We start from the raw sequence: 18128 nt of genomic DNA, 5'->3' as shown, positions 1-18128 counted from the left end.
ATGTCGCCTTTGGTAGTGACGCTCTTTCTTGGTGCTCCCGTTGTATTACTTGCTCTGGCCTTCCTGCGGAGCACAGTACTATCAAAGTACCTCGACAACCCTCACGAGAAGAGACGTGAGTCGTAGACATCGCAGCGCTGTTGTAAAGTGTCGCCCAGAATGAGCGCACCAGAGCAGAAGCCTGTCGAGGCTGGCAAGGACACAGCCATCGTGCCAGATACCACCACAACCACCACGCCAGAAACAAAGGCGCCGGCGCTGCATACGACGCCGCAACAGGCACCGCTACAGCCCATGAGGGCGAGCGACACCACAAGGGCCACGACCTGCCCGCCCACGGTCACAACCCATCGACCCAGACTGGCGTGAAGCCCAACGAGGATCTCGCGCTGCATTTCTCCCACGAGCACCAGCACGACCACATGCACCACGGCCAAAGCTCGCTCGCCGGCCGTCACGACGACATTCTCTATGCCCGCGGCACAACGGCCGACCAGCACATTTCCCATCAAGACCACAGTCACACGGTCTCCCACCACCAAAAACACGCCGCCGTCGATACCAAAGACGCCGCGTACTCGGAGACCGACGCCGAGAAGGGCGAGCTGGGCACCTCCCCTACCAAAGTCTCGACCAACGAGACCGAAGACGGACGCCGCCACCGCTTCAGCCGCTTCTACCGCAAATACAAGATCTTCTTCCATCTCTTCATCTGGCTTTTCTTCACCGCCTGGTGGATCGCTGGTCTGGTCCTGCACCGCGACGACCTCGGCTGGCTGATTCCCTTCCTCTTGTACCTCGCCATCACGCTCCGCATCATCACCCTCTGGGTCCCCATCACCTACGTCACACGCCCTATGCACTGGACCTGGAACCAGACCGGCGTGCGCGTCTACAACCTGATCCCAGAGAAGTTCCGTCTTTGGGCTGCCGCCCTCGTCACCATCGCCGTCTTCCTCGTCGGCAGCATGGTTTCCGAGGAATCCGCCAACAACACCCGCGGCAACCGCGCCATCTCACTCGTCGGCCTGGGTCTGCTGATCGCCGTTCTCTACGCGACCTCCCGCAACCGCAGCAAGATCCGATGGCACACCGTCATCGGCGGCATGCTGACTCAATTCATCATCTCGGTCTTCGTGCTCCGCACTGACGCAGGTTACGACATCTTCAACTTCATCTCGTACCTCGCGCGCCAGTTGTTGGGCTTCGCTCAGCAAGGCACCTCCTTCCTCACCACAGAGGATGTCGCTTCCCTGCCGTGGTTCCTGATCGGTGTCATCCCACCCATCATCTTCTTCGTGGCCCTCGTCCAACTGCTCTACTACTCTGGCATCCTGCAATGGTTCATTGGAAAATTCGCCGTCTTCTTCTTCTGGTCTCTGCGCGTCTCTGGCGCCGAGGCTGTCGTTGCGGCCGCTACCCCGTTTATAGGACAGGGCGAGTCTGCTATGTTGATCCGGCCGTTTGTGCCGCATTTGACTATGGCGGAGATCCACCAGGTTATGACTTCGGGGTTTGCTACCATTGCGGGCTCTGTGTTGGTGGCTTATATCGGGCTGGGCCTGAATCCTCAGGCTCTGGTATCCAGCTGCATCATGTCCATCCCGGCCTCCCTCGCTGTCAGCAAGATGCGCTACCCCGAGACTGAAGAGACTATCACCTCTGGCCGCGTGGTTGTGCCGGATGATGATGAGCATAAGTCGACTAACGCGCTGCACGCTTTCGCCAATGGCGCGTGGTTGGGTATCAAGATTGCCGGCATGATCGTCGCTACTCTGCTCTGCATTATCGCCTTCATCGGTCTGATCAATGGATTGTTGGGCTGGTGGGGTCGGTATCTGAACATCACGGATGACGGCAAGCCGTATCTGACGCTGCAGTTGCTGTTGGGGTATATCATGTACCCCGTGGCGTTCTTCTTGGGTGTGCCGAGAGGCGAGCTGCTGGAGGTGGCAGAACTCATTGGCGTGAAGATCATCGCCAACGAATTCGTTGCGTACAACTCGCTTGTCAACGAGCCGAGATACAGTGGTTTGAGCCCGCGGAGTCAGTTGATTGCTACTTATGCGCTTTGCGTGAGTCACCCTTTGACCCTTTCATCATTTCCTTCACTGACATGGCACACAGGGATTCGGCAACTTCGGCTCCCTAGGCACGCAAATCGGTGTCTTGTCCCAGATCGCGCCCTCGCGTGCGGGTGATGTCTCGACGGTGGCGCTGTCGGCGCTGTTCAGCGGTGTTATCTCCACGTTGACCAGTGCTAGTGTGGCGGGCATGTTGATTACTAGTGAGCGGATTGAGACTACGACTGGTAGTTCTTAGATGGTGGTAGGGGATGGAGAGGGGGGAGGAGTCGGGAGGTGGATTGGGAGTGCGACATTGGCGACTTGCTAATGTCGTGGACCGTGTGTATACATGTGCTTGGGCCACCGCACCACATTGGGATGATGGGCGCGGGTGAGTCTGGGGTATACACATGCCTCCCTGAAGAGCATATATGAAGAGCAGGATATGATAATGATACAATCTACTCTCGCGTCTAAAAAGTCTGACCATCCTCAGCGGTTGTCAGAACAAGCTCTGCTCTGCTTATCACACCCTTCTTCCTATTCCGTCCTGTCGTGCCTTTACGGTATGCATCCGATGCGAGGTCGCCGAGCAGGTGGACCTTGCCATGCTTCTTCTATAGGTCGTTGACGTCGACGGGTCAAGTTTCTAGGGTTCGTCATGTTGAACCGCAACCCCAGTCACGGTCATGGTGATCCTATTGTGTACGCGAGGTCGCCGACAGCACGCCTGGCCTTGAGCACGTCATGAGTGAAGGCTTACATCCGTCCTTCTTCTGAATCATGTACGTGAATTTGGCAGAACACACCTTCGGCTTGTCCAGGTGACGGAAGCCGTGAGGCACAGATGTGGACATGTCGGTCTGAAGAAGCCCAAGGTCTAGCACGGGTGGCAAGTGTACATTACGGGTAGTCGTTGACTGAATATACTTGCTCGAGCCGACGCCAGCCCATGGTGGCTTTGGCATCCGGGACATCCATGTCGCCGGCCACCGTGAGCGTCTCTTCCTCGTGGTCGTTTTCGATGCCCTTGATCGCGACATCTAACGATAGCAATTGTTGTTGTAGCGAAGCATGCATACACGATGTCATCCGGCGCTCTCGTCAACCGGTCTTTGATCGACCAGCACGTCAGTCAACCGGCGTGCTTAGTCTCGACTTCGAACCGGATGACAAGGACGCCGGATGACAACTCTTCCACGTCGTAGCAGCCTCGCACCGCTGGCACAGTCTTCACCAAAGGACAAATCAACGATGCCTACAATTCCACGATCAGAGAGAGCGAAGCGAGAAAGGTGCCATGACTTGTTCCGCATCACTACTGAGGAGAGTATTCTGATGGCTCGCTGATTCATAATGTCACCCAGAGACAACGCCAATGCACTCCCGAACGCTCGAACCCCGCGGAACTCCTCCCATGTCATATATCATACCCGCAATCTCACAGACATAGACTTAATTCATCACCGCGAGCTCTCTGTGCTGTATATGCCAGGCCTCGTCCCCCTCACTGCCCCACCATCAACTTCCTGCACCGGTAAGACGATCCTCTTCCTGGGCCCATGCACTCCACCCTCGACTTGCGCCTGCGCGCCCACTCCCTCCGAGATGAGACCGATCGTGTACGTGCCGGCCGCGAGGGTAATTATTGTGTACGTTACACGTTGGAATGCGCGGACGAAGCGCGCGAACGGTCGCGAGGAAAGAAGCTCATCTGCCGCCGCCATCGCCGCCGCCTTCGACTCTGCTGCCGCCGCCTTCGCCGCGGAAGGTCGAGGTGGCGCCGTAGTCGTGCCGGAAAAGACCTGCTCCTGTCGCCGGACGGGTGGCTGGCGCTTCAGAAGGTCCGCCCGCTCTGAGATGCGGCTCGAGGAGGCCGGAGGCGGGATGGGTGCTGATGGACCCGGAGGATCGATCTCTGCGGGGATCTCGTCCAGGACTGTGGCTGCTTTCTTCTTCTCGGCTGGCGCTACAGCAGGAGGTGTCTTTCTGAAGGTCAACTTATTCGCGTCGCCGCCCACAAGCTCGTAGCCCGCTTGTTGTAGCCTGGGAAAGTATGCGAGAAACTCTGCCGCTTTCGCCTGGTCGAGTGCGGCGAGGACCTCGAACGGGTTGGCTGCCTTGCGGCCTGCAAGATGCGGTAGGTTGGGTGCTGGAACGGCGCGGACTCCGCTCTTGCCGTTGTTGATGAGCATGACGAATGGCGAGGTGAACTGCTGGGCGATTGCGGCTTTCAGCTCTGCGATGGGAGGGGGCTGCTCGTCGTTCCACACTTTGGACTCTGCTGGAGTGAAGATCGGAGGCTCGACCTTCAGGACAGGAGCGCTCTCACTCTTGGCTGGCGATGGAGAGTGCGAGCCGACGGGCTCGTCCAGGCTTCTGGGATCGGTGTCTCTCTTAACGGGTCCAGTTGCCTGGGCTTTCGCTGGCTCCACAACCTCGGGTTGTGCTGCAGTCTTCTTCTTTTCCGTGAACACAGGCTCATCGAAACCCGCCGCTGAACCATCCTCTTCTATCAATGGGACCTTGGCATATTCAGCGAGCCTCTCGGCCTCTGAATCACGCCACTGTTTGCCCAAGTCTGCCATTGCCTCTTCGACCTCACGCCGCCCTTTGGCTACATCTCTGGCCTTACGCAGAGTCTCTGCTTGCTGCCTTAGTCGATTGATGTGCCCCTCTCGGCTATCAACAGACCAATTTTCGAATTTGGTTAGAAGTGCTGAAGCCGTCCGCCGTCTCATACTCGCCAGCTCGAGTTTGGAATAGTACAGAGTCTTTCGGACGTCCTTCAACTGTTCCTTCAGCTGAGCATAGCGCGGCTCGAAGACCCTTGTATGGTTCTCAATTTCGGGATAGCGGGGCACACCCTCCTTGACGGTAGCCTCGCTGAGCGGATGAGGCTTGGCGAGCTCGGTGTGTATCACAGATGCTGAGATCTTCTTCTCAGACTGAGCTAGAGGTGCAGAGACCGGTGATGAGGATTCTACTGGGGTAATGGACTTCTTTCTGGGTTCGCTGGCAGGCTTTTCGGTGCTTAGATTGAGTGACCTCAGTGTCTTTGCGACTATTCCTGCCGGGTTGTTCTCCACGTGTTTCCAAAGAGTGTTGAGCGGTGCTGCCACTGAGGGCATGGTCGGAGGGTCTGTCTGGTTCTGATTAGAATTGAAGTGCTTTTCCAGACTTCGTCTTCTCGCTTTTCTCAGAGTCTCGATATCCTGCTTGGTCCGCACCGACTTGGCTGGTATCTGACGTCGCACATCGCTCGAACGCAGAAGATCAATATCCTCCGCCTTTTCGGCTGCGTCGACCTTCTTCTCATACGCCTCAGCTTTCGACGATAGCTCAGCAGGACTGATAACGCGCTTGGCCTTCGTGCTTCTATCCAAAGCCGGCTGCAGTACGTCCGGCTTCTTAGATGTGACATTGGATCGGTCTAGTGCAGGTTGTAACTTCTCAAAAGTGAACTTGGGCGAGTCAGTAGGGGTCTGTGTTGCTTCCTTCGATCCCGTGAAGCCCTCCTTCTGCAACCAACGAGACTTGCCACTAGTATTCAGAATAGCCGCAGCTCTGCCCGCATAAGTCGTTCCGGTAAATGGAGCAGGATCTGGCTGTGGCTGCGTCGGCTCTGGATCATTAGTTGATGTCTTCTCGGGCGGGACGACTGCGCTGGCGTCCGCGTACTTTCCATGGAATTCAGCAGACGTGTCAATCGTGTTGCCCAAGGTAGCAGCTCTCAAGGCTTGGAACTCTCGCTTGCGTGAGTTCTCAAAAGCTGATTTCTTTACGGCTGACGTCGCTGTTTCCGACTCGGTCGTAGTAGCAGTCTTGTCGCCATAGCCATAGACCTTGGGTGGCACGTATTTCTTGACTGGGATGTCAACGGCATTGTTCTCGCCAAACAAAGTCTCGAAAATGGATTTTCGAGGTCCATCCGGGGTATAGGTAGATTCGGATGATTTTGCGGCCGACTCCAGACTTTGTCTGACCTTGCCGGTGGACGGAGATGCGAAGTCGTGCGCAGTCTGGCCGGCGGAGCTGATGGTCTTGTCGATCCGCTGCACAGTCTGGCTGAAGGAGCTGATAGTGTTGTCGATCCGCTGCACGGCGTCATCGAAGACTTTCGCGAAGCCATCATCAGCTTTGAATGACTCGTTGCTCGAGGCTGTGTTGTTCTCGCTCCTCGGCTTGAGCACCTTACGGCCAATGATCGGGTCATAGACATAAACGTCGCCGCTCGTAGGGGTCGACCGCGATGTCTGCGGCGATGAAGCCTGAGAACGTGGACTCGATGGCCCTGATCCTGCAGTACTCGTGCTTGAGGAAGAGGTCATATCAGCAGACGGCTGTGAAGGCTGCTGATCTGCAGGGTTGTCTTTGATCTCTTTCGGATCAGCGAACCAAGAAAAGGTTGTCCACGACATGTTGTTGGAGGAAGGCGGGCTCCAGAGTCTGCGTCCGAACAGAGTACCATAAGGATCACGTTCCATGGCACGGTCAACTTCTTTTCGGAATGACTCTAGGTCCTCGTGGAAGGAAACCATGGGGTCATCCTCGGCTGACTCTTTACCCTTCTGCTGCTTAGCTGCACGAGACTTGGTGCTTGTAGACAGCTTCTGCAAGGGCCTCCCTTTCTCATCAACGAATAGACCGCTAGAATTGTGCCATAGCCACATGTTCGCAGGATCTCTCCCCCACATGGCTCGACGGCGTGCATCTTAGCAAAGCGGTGGCGGATGCGTCGCTGCTCACGAAGGAATCTGTCATCTTCTCCATCATCATAATTTGATCTTGATGTCCTGCCCCACCACCACAGTGTGCGGGTCTGATTGAGTGGGAGAGGTCTTGAACGCGTGATTGTGGTTCGGAGGTAGAGAGGGCTGCGCTGGCTTGCACAGCGAAGGGATGACGCTGATAAGCCATTGTAGAAGTTTATGAGAGACGAGCAAGATAGTCCGAGATCTTCAACTGTCAGACAAGCCCTATGGGTTGCCAGCCGAGTAGAACACGATTCACCGTAGTCTGCTGCTGTTCAGGTGTTGTATGGCTGAAGTCGTGTCTGGGGACTTGGGATCGACGCGGGGTGCTTTGTCACTGTATCGCGGTCAGACGGGCATGGAACGCTCGATGCCACACGCAATGGCTGGCGTGTCGACTGCGCCAGCTACTCGCAGCCACGCACAGCTGAGCACCTCTGCTGTTGTCGTGAAAGATCAGAACAGGCAGATAGAGACAACGTGTAGTCGTGAGGCGACTCGGTGAGTAATACACTCCCCGCGTCCGAGACCCCGGTCAGCCCAGAAAGAGGGGTCTGGATCTTCGCCCGATAAGGAGATAGACTCTCGGTCCAGAAAGGTACAATAATCACATAGAATTGTCCCTACAGCAATAGGTGCTCTTCTCAATACAATGTCAAAGGAAGTCATTAGCATCCTGGATCGCTCTTGCCTCAGCACATGGCCCTGATCGCCACATTCTTGACAGAAGCCCTCACTCGACATTGCCCAAACATCCTAGATCAACTTTCGTAACTGCATCACAAAATCCCGCGTGTCACTCATGCCTCCTCAACTCGCCGCTTGGTCAGAGTATCCAACACACGGCAGTAGAACTTGGACGCGTCTTCTCGGGCGAATGTGATCTCCTCTGTCAAGTATGATGGCATGCATTCCATCATATCTGCATCTCGGCTAGCTTCTAACAGAGGCGTGTACAAGAACTCGGTTTGCAGGAAATTCGCAGTGTTGGATTCCTCGGCATCGATAAACAACTTGAAGTGAAGCGCTGAAGGATTGCGTTAGTTTTGCTTCCGATATCTGGGAGAAGTACTTACTGCCGTTGCGGCCAGTCTGGTAACAGTTGTATGTATCGCCTTCCTCGCTCCGCTTGACACCTTGCACTATCAGACCAGTGAGATCCCGATATAGCTCTTCTTTCATTTGAGCAGCTAAGGCGTTCTCTGCGGGCTGTACTACGCCTGTGCGGCCTGTATTGGATTGTCTCACAGCGCTTCCGGGAACTTTCGACGCGAGCGAGTCTGCTGCAACGGACGAGCTTCTCATTGCATTGAGCTTAGCCTGGAGTGCTTTGATCTCATTGTTGGCCGCTGTCAGAGTTGACGAGATCGTTGAGTTGGTCTTGCGAAGCTCGACTAGTTCCAGCTCATTCGTCTGCACCTGCTTCTTCAGCTTCCGGCTCTCCTGGACGAGTGGCGCCTGCTGGGATAGCTCCTTCTTTAGGGAAGCAATCAACTCGTTCGACGCTTGCGTTGTTGCCTCGGATTGTTTGCGCAGCTTATCCATGTTGGCGTTCGCCTCACTCAGGCCAACTTCTCTCAGGTTGCGGTACTTCAGATCAATGTTTTCATACTTGCGAGTGACATCACCGAGTTTGCGTCTCAAATTGGGATCGCCTCTCTCGGTGTCAGACGCGCTTCCTGCTCGTCGTCGAAATGCATCGGTCTGGTGGTTTCTCGACAAAGCTCTCGATGTGATCTTTGGCGCCAGGTTTTCGACCATCTGCATCTCATCATCGTCCTCGCTGTCAACAAGCGTATCGGCTCTGTTTTGAAGGTCTGCTTTGCGCTTGCCGGCGGTCTTCGTTTTCGTCACTAGCTCAGCGTCTTTGTGCACGGGCTTCGGTACTGCTTTGCGACCACGCGCTGGCGCATGACTGGACTGTACAACCACTGGAGTCTGATCTATCTCCATATCATCATCGTCGCTTTCCTCCTTGCTCCCTTGCCGCACAGTCGCTTTCCGCTTCGCATTGCCGCGTGCTCGTGGCACTGGGCTCGGAGCTTGTGTCTCCTGAATCTCGTCACCATCTGCGTCTGTCGCGTCTTCGACGGTCTCTTCGACAGCTTTGCGCTTTGCCGCAGTCGCGCGTTTTGTGGCGGGTCGCTTCTTCTCTGCTGCGGCTGGTTTTGCGACTTTCGACTTCGCTCGCGGCATTGTCACAGGGCGACGTTTTCTTCGGGGTTTTGTAGCAGAATCTCGTGTGTTGCTAGAGTTTGACAGGATCGAGTCGTCCGGCGCGTCGCGTAAGTTCTCTACGTCGGAATCCAGTAAGTCAGAGATACCGATCATATCGGCACTGCAGCAGACTGTCGTGACGCGCACTTGTTGTGTTGTATTGCGCTTGAAGTGCAGCAGCAGTAGGAAGTCACCCAGCACTCATGTGTTGCTTGGAGTGGTGATCATCGTAGTCATGGCGCCTCCCGGAAGGGTACATAAACAATGCCAAGCGACTATGACGCTTACGGATAGGATCCACTCGATCTCCATATCGATCATTAGTTGCTCGCTGTCAAGTGAAGAGTGTTGCTCGTGCCATCCTGCAGCAGAGTCGCTGTCATCGATGTTTGGCTCGATCATGGCGCCTGATAGGGGTCGTAATGACCGCCTTTTGGAGCTGGGCTTCTCGGCGATTGGGGTGAGTTGGGTGACAACATGTCTGATCTACCACTAACAGGCACGACAGTTCGTCGCAATGATCCTGATCGGCCGTCACCTCATCAACAAGATGTCCGAGGCGTCTGACCCAGACCATGAGAAGAAGGAGCAGACAAGACTCAAGTCGGCGGCAATACTGCGCAGGCTGGACGATGCGCCGAAGAACGAAAACCATCAACGAGACTACGATCGAGCGAGCAGAGAAGATCTAGAATTGTCGCAGTATGAGCAAGCCGTCTTACAGGATCTCGTCTTCCCGGAGGACATACCGGTCTCGTTCGAAGACATCGGCGGCCTGTCCCACGTCATCGAAGAGTTGCGGGAATCCGTCATCTATCCCCTCACGATGCCAGATCTATATGCCACATCATCCTCATTGCTATCGGCGCCATCGGGCGTGCTACTATACGGGCCGCCAGGCTGTGTAAGAACACCTGGAATAGATACGTGGAACTGGTACTGACGGCGTCACAGGGCAAGACGATGCTTGCAAAAGCACTTGCGCATGAGAGCGGCGCCTGTTTTATAAATCTTCACATATCTACACTGACCGAAAAGTGGTTTGGCGACTCTAATAAGCTAGTGAATGCCGTCTTCTCACTAGCAAGAAAGCTGGAGCCCACAATAGTCTTCATTGACGAAATCGATGCGGTTCTGGGAACACGGAGGTCGGGCGAACATGAGGCCAGCGGCATGGTCAAAGCAGAGTTCATGACACACTGGGATGGCCTGGCATCGTCTAATCGCCATGGACGTCCGCAACGAATCATGATACTTGGCGCCACGAATCGCATTGGAGACATCGATGAGGCTATATTGCGTAGAATGCCCAAGAAGTTCCCCGTCAACCTGCCGAATATGTCGCAGAGACTGAAAATCCTACGAATCCTACTCCAGGACGTCAAGACCGACCCAGCATTCGACCTGGAACACCTAGCGCGAGTCACGGCAGGGATGTCTGGCAGTGAATTGAAAGAAGCATGTCGGGACGCTGCGATGACTCCGGTCCGAGAAATGATACAAGCACAACGACAGAGTGGCCAGCGGATGGATCAAATACGTCCCGGACTGGTCAGAGGTCTCCGGACTGACGACTTCTGGAGCGCCAAGAGCAGCCATAAATCCGCAAAGAAGTCTGCCTCGAGGGGCGACGGAGACTGGAAGACTGATTCTGAGGTATCTGATGGTGTTTCAAGTTCAGATCCGTCGGAAGCATTGATCGATGCCAAGGAGAACATCACATAGAGTCTGCACAGCTTCGCTCATTGTATCATATAATAGACTTCCAAGAGCACTACAGACCTGGTTTGCATAGAATACGTCGAGTTGGCTGTTCGTGCCTAGTTTGTCACCTGCGACAGCAACCTCGGCACGACTTGAGACAAGAGCAAAATGGCGATCAAGCACGAGATGATCTTCCAAGAATGGTAGAAGCTCCGTTAGAAGCAGCCTTAAAGTAGGGTGAAAGGAATATATCCTTGTACGATTTATGCGCCAGAACAAATCTCGGAGGACCTGCAGGCAGCACATTACTGTCCCATGAATCACAATAATAATGCATGTGATGCCGAATGATGAGTTCGGCGGTTGATGCTCGCTTTCCCCACAGATCGCTTGGAACCTGAAGCTCAGGATGCTACGGGGCAGAACACGCAGCCAATAGACTGCCCCGTCCAGATCCCTAGGCGTAGTTTAGGCGGGACAAGCCTTGGTGAATTTGCGCTGGGGTACGGTCATCGTCTGGCGCAGGCACACCTGCAACTCGCACCTGCGCCAGTCCTAAAACTCCTCCAACTCATCCTCAAGCGAGGTGGCCGTTGTTGCTACCTGCATCGTCACCGACCGATCCATCTACAACGGATCTCTCGTCAATCCATCAACAGCGCGAATGCTCACGAGATTCTGCGTATGATTCCAGACACTCGATGCCGCTTGCGAGCCTGTACCTCCCGATCGAAATTGCATAACCTCGAAACATGAGCGTCGCAAGCGACTCACCCGGTGGTGCTGGGCATCTACGACCTGGCGAGCAACCAGCGCCTCCCAGTCAACAGCCCGGTCATGCTAGCTTCAGAAGGTAGACCATCAGACAGATATACTTGCGATGAAGCGACTGACAATTGGTAGACAACGTGCATCAAGAGCGTGTGGTAAGTCATTTCCGCTACTCTACCACGAGGGCACACATGGTCATCGAAAGGACAATGGTTGCGCGTGGGCCAGCACAAGTCAACCACATTGTCATCGAGAAAATGGAAAGCCTCGAGGAGACATCGCTTTCGCGACTTCGCCAGTTTGATATATTGAAGCAACGCGACCAGGCCGAGATCCTCGGTCCAGCTTATGGTTTTTTGTAATCCCCTTAGGCTCCTCCAACGCAACGACAGAATTGAGCAAGTGCGATGGCATCGATACTGGACATGGTATCTGCAGATGCTGGTGACTGATTACTTACTGGATGGTTCGAATGAAGCTAACCGTCCCATGTTTCAGCAACATGCCATAGTCGCAAAGTACGATGCGGTAAGACTTCATCTCCACAGCACCTAGTACGATACTAATCACCATATCAGATGCCGCCAGCTTGGGGTAAGTGACAAGTTGAGCGTCGTCTCAAGCAGAATCTGACTGCTGTAGCGTACCATGCACGAACTGTCAGGCATTTTCCATCAATTGCGAGATTCCTCAGCCCAAGAGGAAACGCACCGCTCTAGCCAAGGCCAAGGAGGAAGGAAGGTGAGCCAACATCCTGTGACTATGCCGAAGGTGGCTCGGACACTAAAGCATACTCAGTGAACATGATCACTCAATCTCTGGCCATACTCCTACAGATCCACGCCTTACACAGTCCGCCGCCAGCAAGCCTCGAGCAGCCCAGAATTCCCCGGAGGGCCTGCCTTCCACAACCGTCAGCGATGCCGAAACCGCTCAACAGGCTGCCAACAACGGCACCATGGCCCAGTTCATGAAGCCAAAGTTCGCTCGTGCACCGATACGCGAAGCCGGTCGGGTGGCTTACCTGGGCGAGTCCTCAAACCTAGCGCTCCTGGTACAGGATCGCCATGGGACTACAGATGTCGTGCACTATCCGTTGCCCGATAACATTCGCGGAGCTCGATCCCGAATGACCGGTGAGTCTAGTTCTACACTCTGTTCTCTGCTTCGGGACAACTGACATCGTCCTCAGAAATCGACCAGCTGGAGATTGAAATCCTACAACAGCGAGGAGCATTTCTGTTGCCACCACGGGCACTGTGCGACGAGCTCGTGGATTGCTTCTTCGAGTGGGTTGCTCCTGTGGTGCCAGTCATCAACCGCAGCCGCTTCATGCGGAGGTACAAGGACCCCAAGAACCCACCTTCGTTGCTTCTTTTGCAAGCTGTTCTGCTGGCTGGCAGCAGAGTGTGCACAAATCCTCAACTTCTGGACGCGTCTGGCTCGACGACACCCGCCGCTATGACCTTCTACAAAAGGGCAAAGGCTTTATACGATGCAAACTACGAAGACGATCGAATAACGATTGTACAGAGCTTAGTGCTCATGGGATGCAAGTGATCCGCTGGTATGCATACTGCCACAAATACTAATAGCGTTATAGGGTACTGGGAAGGCCCCGAGGGTAAGAATTGGGAACGAGTCGCGCACGCCGATTATGCCCGGTCTAACATCGGTGCAGATGTGACCAAAAATGTATTCTATTGGACTCGCGTCGCCATCGTTGTTGCACAGGGCGCCGGCATGCATCGAAGGTAGGTGGCGTCCGAGCGATCCTCTAGTCCGACACTGACCGAAGCCCTACAGCGTCGAAAATTCGCAACTAAGTCGGCAGGATAAGCGTCTCTGGAAGCGTGTCTGGTGGGCACTGTTCACTCGCGATCGATCGGTCGCAGTCGCACTCGGCCGCCCTGTGTCAATCAACACAGACGACGCTGATGTCGAGATGATCACCGAAGAGGATTTCATTGAAGACGAGGGCGACCCAGTCAACGACTATCGGCGAGATCCAATACACGTCCAGTTCTTCTTGCAGTACGTCAAGCTGTGCGAGATCATGGGCCTGGTCTTGTCCCAGCAATACTCTGTAGCTTCTAAAGCCAGGGCCAAGAATGCCCTGGATCTCACTCACAGCGACATGGCTCTTGCAGATTGGCTACAAAACTGCCCACGAGACGTCTACTGGGAGAGGACACGGCAGAACTTCTGGTCTGCGTTGCTGCATTCTAATTACTAGTGAGTCGCATTCAAACCATGCTTGGACTATACTGAATCTATCAGCACGACCCTCTGCTTGTTGCATCGAGCACATATGCCACCAGCAGACAAGAGACCAAGTGATCACATTAACGTCGACATGGCCTATCCGTCCAGAACTATAGCTTTCCAAGCCGCGGGCATGATCACGTCTATCGTCGAGCAGCTGCTCCAGTCTGATCAAATCAAGTACACACCAGCATTCATGTGAGTCTGTCATTTCCCGTGCGAAGCCGTGCTGACTGTTGGCAGTGTCTACAGTCTGTTCTCAGCACTCATCATGCATGTATATCAAATGCGCTCGTCCGTCCGTTCGGTTGTAGAAGCCAGCCAAGAAAGGATTCAGATCTGCATGGCTGCTCTCAAAGAGGTATCGAAAGTGTGGCTGGTCGCTAGAATGGTGCACACCCTGTTCGAATCCATTCTCGGTAACAACAGCCTGGCGGAAAAGCTACAAAAAGCTTCTGGACGAAAAGCGCCGCGCAACAAGAATGGTCCTGCCCAGCCCAACGGCCACAACGGCACTACCCATAACCCGAACTTGGCTCCGGCACCCCCTCCACCTCCTGCGAACAACGTCAAGAGGAAATTTGACGAATTCGACATCGGTTACTCCGGACCACCAGCACCTCAAATGTCGTACGAGCGATCGAGACCACAGACGCCTGCTGTGACGCCTTCTCGTGAATTGAGTCAGCCGCAGGCCAACAATTCGCTTGGGTCGCCGCCTCTCCCGAACGATCCGCTCATGCCCAACACCAACCGCGGCACTTCGCGATTGCACTCGCGAGGGCCAACACGAGCAAATTCACCTTTCAATGGCTATTCAATACCAGCGACACCACCCGACTTGTTCTTGGTGACACGAGATGAGCCAAACATCTCACAGCAGATGTGGGACGACTTCCAACCACACCAGCTCTTCCCAGATGGGACAATCGGAGACAGCAATATGTTCAACAGTCCTACCATGCAGCATGCCGTTGATCCACAACTGCAGGTACCCAATACCGGGATGGGTGGACACATGTCAGATGTCAACATGCAAGGCTGGTCGTCGAATATGGGGAACATGATGGGCACTGGAGTCGATGGAGGTGGTCGTCACGCTGAGGATGATCGGTGGTCGAACTCGTCGATGGGCAATGTTCCTGTTGCTCCGCTGCATCTTGATCTTGAAGGTATGTCTGAGCTGCCACTGGTTGTCAAAGCTACTGCTAACATTGGTGATAGACTGGTACAGCTTCTTCGGGATTGCGCAGGGGCAGCCTGTTGGTTAGGACACGATGACTTCTCAGTGGTTAGTCGATGGATGGGTGCGAGAGCTCTCGGAACAGTGAGAGCAGAGCAATCGGCAGCAAGGAACTCAGCCATTAGAAAAGTACCTACTTGTATCAATCGGAGGTATAATACTTCAAAAACGTGTAAATCTCTATGCCTCGATAAACCCAGCCGATGATTATCGTGTAGATAGCCCTGGCGCATGATTACATGGCAATGAGGCTGATGAGTCCTGGAGAGTAGTACCTTAGTGAGATGCTCTTATGTCATTCCTCGGGCCGGCCCATCCCTCATTCCTTCTCCAAGTCCACCAACATCGCAACAACCCATCCCAACCCTGATCTCGCCCGCTGAGACATGCTTGAAGTCATCTTCTTGGAGATAGCCATCGCCGTCGCTTGTCTGACTATGCACCACGCGAGAATACATCTATAGAGCCTTCCAAACAGCCCAGCGCAAACGAACCCGGAGTGAACAGCGTGTCAGCCCCATGTCTAGGCGACTCTATGTCAACGGCTGGCCTGCCCAGCGAAGATGACAACACCCAACGCCAGCTTGCATACCTCTACGAGCACAAGCACACTACGTCCTAGAAATGCGAGACTGATTTCGTACTTGGACGAAGAAGTAGAATCACAGACATCGACGACAGGAGCGGCATCTGGCTCATCAGCCGTCGCCCCTCTCTTCACAGATCGAGGGCCATCACCAGTCATCAGCCGTAATCGATCGCGCGAGAAGGCTGCCCACTCATCTAACAGCGGTACAAGCTCGCGCAAGGTCTCTGACGAGAGGCAAAGGAGCGTCACCAACGATGTATGGTCCTCGTGGACTAGTATAGCCTCCTCCCTGCTGGGTGGGGACACAACAGCATCAAAGGGAAAGAGTAAAGCAAGCCACGTACAACCGAAATGGATGAAGCAGGATCGTCCATACGCGTCTTCTCCCACAACACCACACTGGGGTCCGAAAGTCGATGGTCTGGACAGCGTAGTTGCTAACTCGCTAGAAGAAAGGCAGGCCCTATTGCAAGCGAAGAAACGGGAGGCTCTCCTGCTTGGAAGCGCTGAGCAGGCGCGCGATGCAAGCGGCAGGTTCAAGAGAAGGGACTCAGATGCGACTGTCATCGTGCCTTCTCGAGACGCGTTAGATCAGGATGCGCTGGTATATGCTCACAAGATACAGAAGAACGATACGATGGCTGGTGTCATACTGAAATACGGCTGTCAGCCAGACGTCTTTCGCAAAGTCAACCGTTTCTGGCCCAACGACAATATTCAAGTCCGCAATCACGTCTTTCTGCCAGTCGACGCCTGCAGCATCCGTGGGAAGAAGGTCGATGGTCCTCACTCCGCATCAGATCTGTTGGGACCGGCCCTCGAAGACCTCGCAAAGACCACGTCACCCGGCAAAGGGGGGCTGAAACGTATGGGCACGCATTCTGCTGCTCGAACGCCTGAGCAGCCTTCCTCTCCGGCACCTGAACCATTCCCACTATACAACTCCTCCGACGACAACGACAAGCCCGAACTACATCACGACTCCTGGGTCAGCGTACCCAACTTCCCTGAGCCTATCGCAATCTTGCGAATGCCACGCTCAAGTCTCGGCTACTTTCCGCGCGCACGCCGGAAATCTATGACTAAGACAATGTACAGCGATGCTTCACCCAGAACCTCATTCGACAACCTCCGCCATCCTCCTTCACATGCGGCGCAGATGTCGCTTTCGCAGTCACTCACCGGCTCGCCCGTCCGTCACTCAACGTTTGGACCACAGACACAACGCCCACCATCCCTCACGCGCCAGCGCTCTTCCTCGACCGCCACCAGCAGGACGGCAACTTCGTTCACAGCTCAGCAGCAGCAACCCTGGTCCCTCGCCGGCCCAGGCGGCGTCGGCACGCTTCGCGGCCTGCGCACCGAGCCTTCTCGTCCCGGTCCTGCTGAAGACTCCCTGAACAGGACCTTCAAAGCATACTTCCCTGATCTGGCCATTACAGATCCGCAACAAGCTCTTGATGCAGCGAGGTCGCTGGCGCCGCACCCTTCGTCGTCATTCCAGCGAACGCGGACACCGAGCTATCGCGGCTCGCCGAGGGTGAGTATGGATTCGACGAGGAGCGTGAGGAGTAATAGTTCGGGGATTGCGGATCTGTTGGGGGTTGGGCCGGAGGGGTGGGTGAGGAAGATTGGAGGGAAGAAGGGTAAGAATGGCAACGGCGCAGGCCAGTCAACTAATGTGCCTGCTGGTATGGTAGGAGGCGGAACAGGGATGGAAGACCTGATTGAGCTGGAAATGACGCCGCAAGAGGAGGTGGAGCGATTGAGGTGGGATGTCAATAGCGGTAGGGATGGGGAGGATAATCTGCCCACGCCAACGTCGGGATTGATGCCTCCGCCTTCGAGGCCTGCTGTGCCGGGAGGAAACAGTGAGGCAGGAGGAGGTGGTGCGGAAGATAGCAAGAGTGAGCAAGAGATGCTGGATGAGAGGTTTCCTGTCAGAGGACGTGTGATGGGCGCCTACCAGAAGCCGAAATGACCATTCAGAGGTAGAGACAGATACACTCTTGGATAGGAATGCAGGTGGTATCGTGCAAGAGATCCTACCTACCCTGAAATGATGACAACTTTCCTACAGTGCCCTCTAAGCAGAGAAATCATGACATGGGGTTTTCATTAGCTGACGCTTGAGTGAAGCTCGTCTCAAAGCTAGCAAGTCGATCAGCAAAAGGACGATACCCCTTCAGCGTCCTCCCTGTTCAAGTAAAGTCATGTTATGCCGTTCCTGGTAACTGAGGCGCAAGTGAGGCTCGTCTCACGCCAAAAGCCTCGGGCAGCAGAAGGATGCCAGACCCTCAGCGCCCGCCCTGGCCTGGCGATCTAGTCGAATTGCAATTTCCAAGGCAGCTTCGCGGGAAGGAGGTATCGAGACGTTTCGAGGAAAGCAAAAAGTATTGTAGCAGCACCCAGAATCGAACTAGGATCTTCGTACACGAGACTTGAGCAGACCACGTCCGAGGATAGATAGTTGCTGGTCTCGGTCGATGTGTTTGCCGTTGACACCATGCTGCTAAATG

General features: G+C 54.7%; 6 protein-coding genes across 6 annotated transcripts; 4 read left to right on the top strand and 2 right to left on the bottom strand.

The window, feature by feature from the left end:
* Nucleotides 1-2322, top strand: AB675_1948 (Solute carrier family 28 member 3; the record flags this gene model as incomplete). The annotated part of the gene is made up of 3 exons (XM_018141877.1): nt 1-115; nt 178-2075; nt 2128-2322. The coding sequence occupies 3 exons, from the start codon at nt 1-3 to the stop codon at nt 2320-2322; spliced, it is 2208 nt and encodes a 735-aa protein (XP_018002780.1).
* Nucleotides 2323-3529: 1207 nt separating this feature from the next.
* AB675_1947 (uncharacterized protein) lies at nt 3530-6739 on the bottom strand (the record flags this gene model as incomplete). Its single annotated transcript, XM_018141876.1, has 1 exon — nt 3530-6739. The coding sequence occupies one exon, from the start codon at nt 6737-6739 to the stop codon at nt 3530-3532; it is 3210 nt and encodes a 1069-aa protein (XP_018002959.1).
* Nucleotides 6740-7620: 881 nt separating this feature from the next.
* On the bottom strand, nt 7621-9016 carry AB675_1946 (Monopolin complex subunit pcs1; the record flags this gene model as incomplete). The annotated part of the gene is made up of 2 exons (XM_018141875.1): nt 7621-7847; nt 7897-9016. The coding sequence occupies 2 exons, from the start codon at nt 9014-9016 to the stop codon at nt 7621-7623; spliced, it is 1347 nt and encodes a 448-aa protein (XP_018002945.1).
* Nucleotides 9017-9437: 421 nt separating this feature from the next.
* AB675_1945 (Protein MSP1) lies at nt 9438-10762 on the top strand (the record flags this gene model as incomplete). The annotated part of the gene is made up of 3 exons (XM_018141874.1): nt 9438-9497; nt 9546-9941; nt 9992-10762. The coding sequence occupies 3 exons, from the start codon at nt 9438-9440 to the stop codon at nt 10760-10762; spliced, it is 1227 nt and encodes a 408-aa protein (XP_018002956.1).
* A 1708-nt stretch (nt 10763-12470) lies between these two features.
* Nucleotides 12471-15048, top strand: AB675_1944 (Cutinase transcription factor 1 alpha; the record flags this gene model as incomplete). The annotated part of the gene is made up of 7 exons (XM_018141873.1): nt 12471-12648; nt 12705-13068; nt 13108-13266; nt 13319-13747; nt 13793-13975; nt 14021-14949; nt 15002-15048. The coding sequence occupies 7 exons, from the start codon at nt 12471-12473 to the stop codon at nt 15046-15048; spliced, it is 2289 nt and encodes a 762-aa protein (XP_018003034.1).
* A 535-nt stretch (nt 15049-15583) lies between these two features.
* Nucleotides 15584-17590, top strand: AB675_1943 (uncharacterized protein; the record flags this gene model as incomplete). Its single annotated transcript, XM_018141872.1, has 1 exon — nt 15584-17590. The coding sequence occupies one exon, from the start codon at nt 15584-15586 to the stop codon at nt 17588-17590; it is 2007 nt and encodes a 668-aa protein (XP_018002693.1).
* Between the last annotated feature and the right edge of the window lie 538 nt (nt 17591-18128).

The sequence above is a fragment of the Cyphellophora attinorum genome, assembly GCF_001299255.1.
Source record: "Cyphellophora attinorum strain CBS 131958 chromosome Unknown Contig6, whole genome shotgun sequence".
NCBI classification, from domain to species: domain Eukaryota; kingdom Fungi; phylum Ascomycota; class Eurotiomycetes; order Chaetothyriales; family Cyphellophoraceae; genus Cyphellophora; species Cyphellophora attinorum.
The sequence above is the reverse complement of the archived record's forward strand: the minus strand, read 5'-3'. Positions and strand labels throughout refer to the sequence as shown.